Source organism: Pterocles gutturalis, unplaced genomic scaffold, assembly GCF_000699245.1.
Source record: "Pterocles gutturalis isolate BGI_N339 unplaced genomic scaffold, ASM69924v1 scaffold37010, whole genome shotgun sequence".
In the NCBI taxonomy this organism is placed as follows: Eukaryota; Metazoa; Chordata; class Aves; order Pterocliformes; family Pteroclidae; genus Pterocles; species Pterocles gutturalis.
The window spans coordinates 973-2,244 of NW_010142065.1; the positions used below are offsets into that span (position 1 = coordinate 973).

A 1,272-nucleotide genomic window follows, 5' to 3' on the forward strand; every position below is an offset into this window, starting at 1 on the left:
ATTTTAAAGGGAGAGGAAAACACAGTTTAAATTTATCATATATCACCTTTCACTATACTGTTACAAAAAAACTCATATATCACTTTGCTACTGATACAGTAAACTGATCTATCAGTTTAATACATCTTCATTGTCCAATGGCTTGCTTTTAATAAAAAAAATAGGGCATGGAAAATGCTTTGTGCTTTTAGGTTATACTGCTTTTTTTCATCCTTAACACACAAAAATCAGACAAAACAGCAGACATCACTGTTGTTTTTCAAGATAGCCCTGTATTAAGCCTTGAACCCGAGACAGAATAATCTCATTGGAGCTGCTGCATTCCTCTGGGCCGTATGGTGGATCCACAGTTAATACCCCTGCCACACACAGTGTTCTTCCCGATTCACCTTGCTCTGTCACGGGGATGTGGTTTGTTTCTAGCCAAGTCTTCAAGTTGTTCTTCCTCTTCTCAAGTTCCTCTGGGCTGTAGGTTTTGCTTTCTTCAGGCGCAAATATGCAAGAAAGCCGTTGCTTCATTTCATCGTCCCCTTCTTTCAGGATTTCAACCTCCTGGACAGCATGGCCCAAGACAACTGATATGGACACTTTTTCATTCTCCAGGAATGTTGCAAGGACAATACTGCCATGGAAAGAAGGATGTATGAGTCACTGTATTTAACTGAAGACTGAGAAAAATAGGCCAAGGTTCTTGGAGAGGAGTGCTCATTCCACATAACCTAGGTATTTAGGCAATATTGAGTACCCAGCATTCTTCTTGAAAAGCATGCTGCTGTACCCTTAAAATACTGAAAATGTGGAGCTTTGCAGGTAACTTCTGGCCTTGAATTTGAAACTACTCTAGATACTATCACACAAAATGTTACTTTAGAAAAGCAAAGTGTACATTAAAATTGGGTCTGGGAATCTAAATATTTTTGTGCAGCATTCCCAACCTTGCTAAAGAACCTTAAATCTTCCAACATTCAAAACCAATACTTTCATACCTTCAGCACTTTGAATGCTAACAACATCAGAACCTTTTCATGAGAAATTATTAATATTTAATTGCTATTACTAAAAGAATAAGAGATTTTTAAAAAAATTTGTCTTGCTAGTTTCTTAACTGAAAACTATAGTTTTACTATTACGATGGGAACACACCAACAGGAGGTTCAGGCTCATGTTGCAGCAGCCTGGTCTTTTCCCAAGAGCACTTCCATCCCAGAAGTCCTAAAATAAATGTAGGAAGGCAGCTTGTTATATTTCTAGGATCTCTTCCCCATATATATA

General features: G+C 37.8%; 1 protein-coding gene across 1 annotated transcript; it reads right to left on the reverse strand.

Annotated features, from left to right (window-relative positions):
- Positions 1-246: 246 nt before the first annotated feature.
- GEMIN6 (gem (nuclear organelle) associated protein 6) lies at positions 247-622 on the reverse strand (the record flags this gene model as incomplete). Its single annotated transcript, XM_010084245.1, has 1 exon — positions 247-622. A coding segment is annotated over one exon (376 nt), but the record flags the coding sequence as incomplete, so codon positions are not given.
- Positions 623-1,272: the final 650 nt, after the last annotated feature.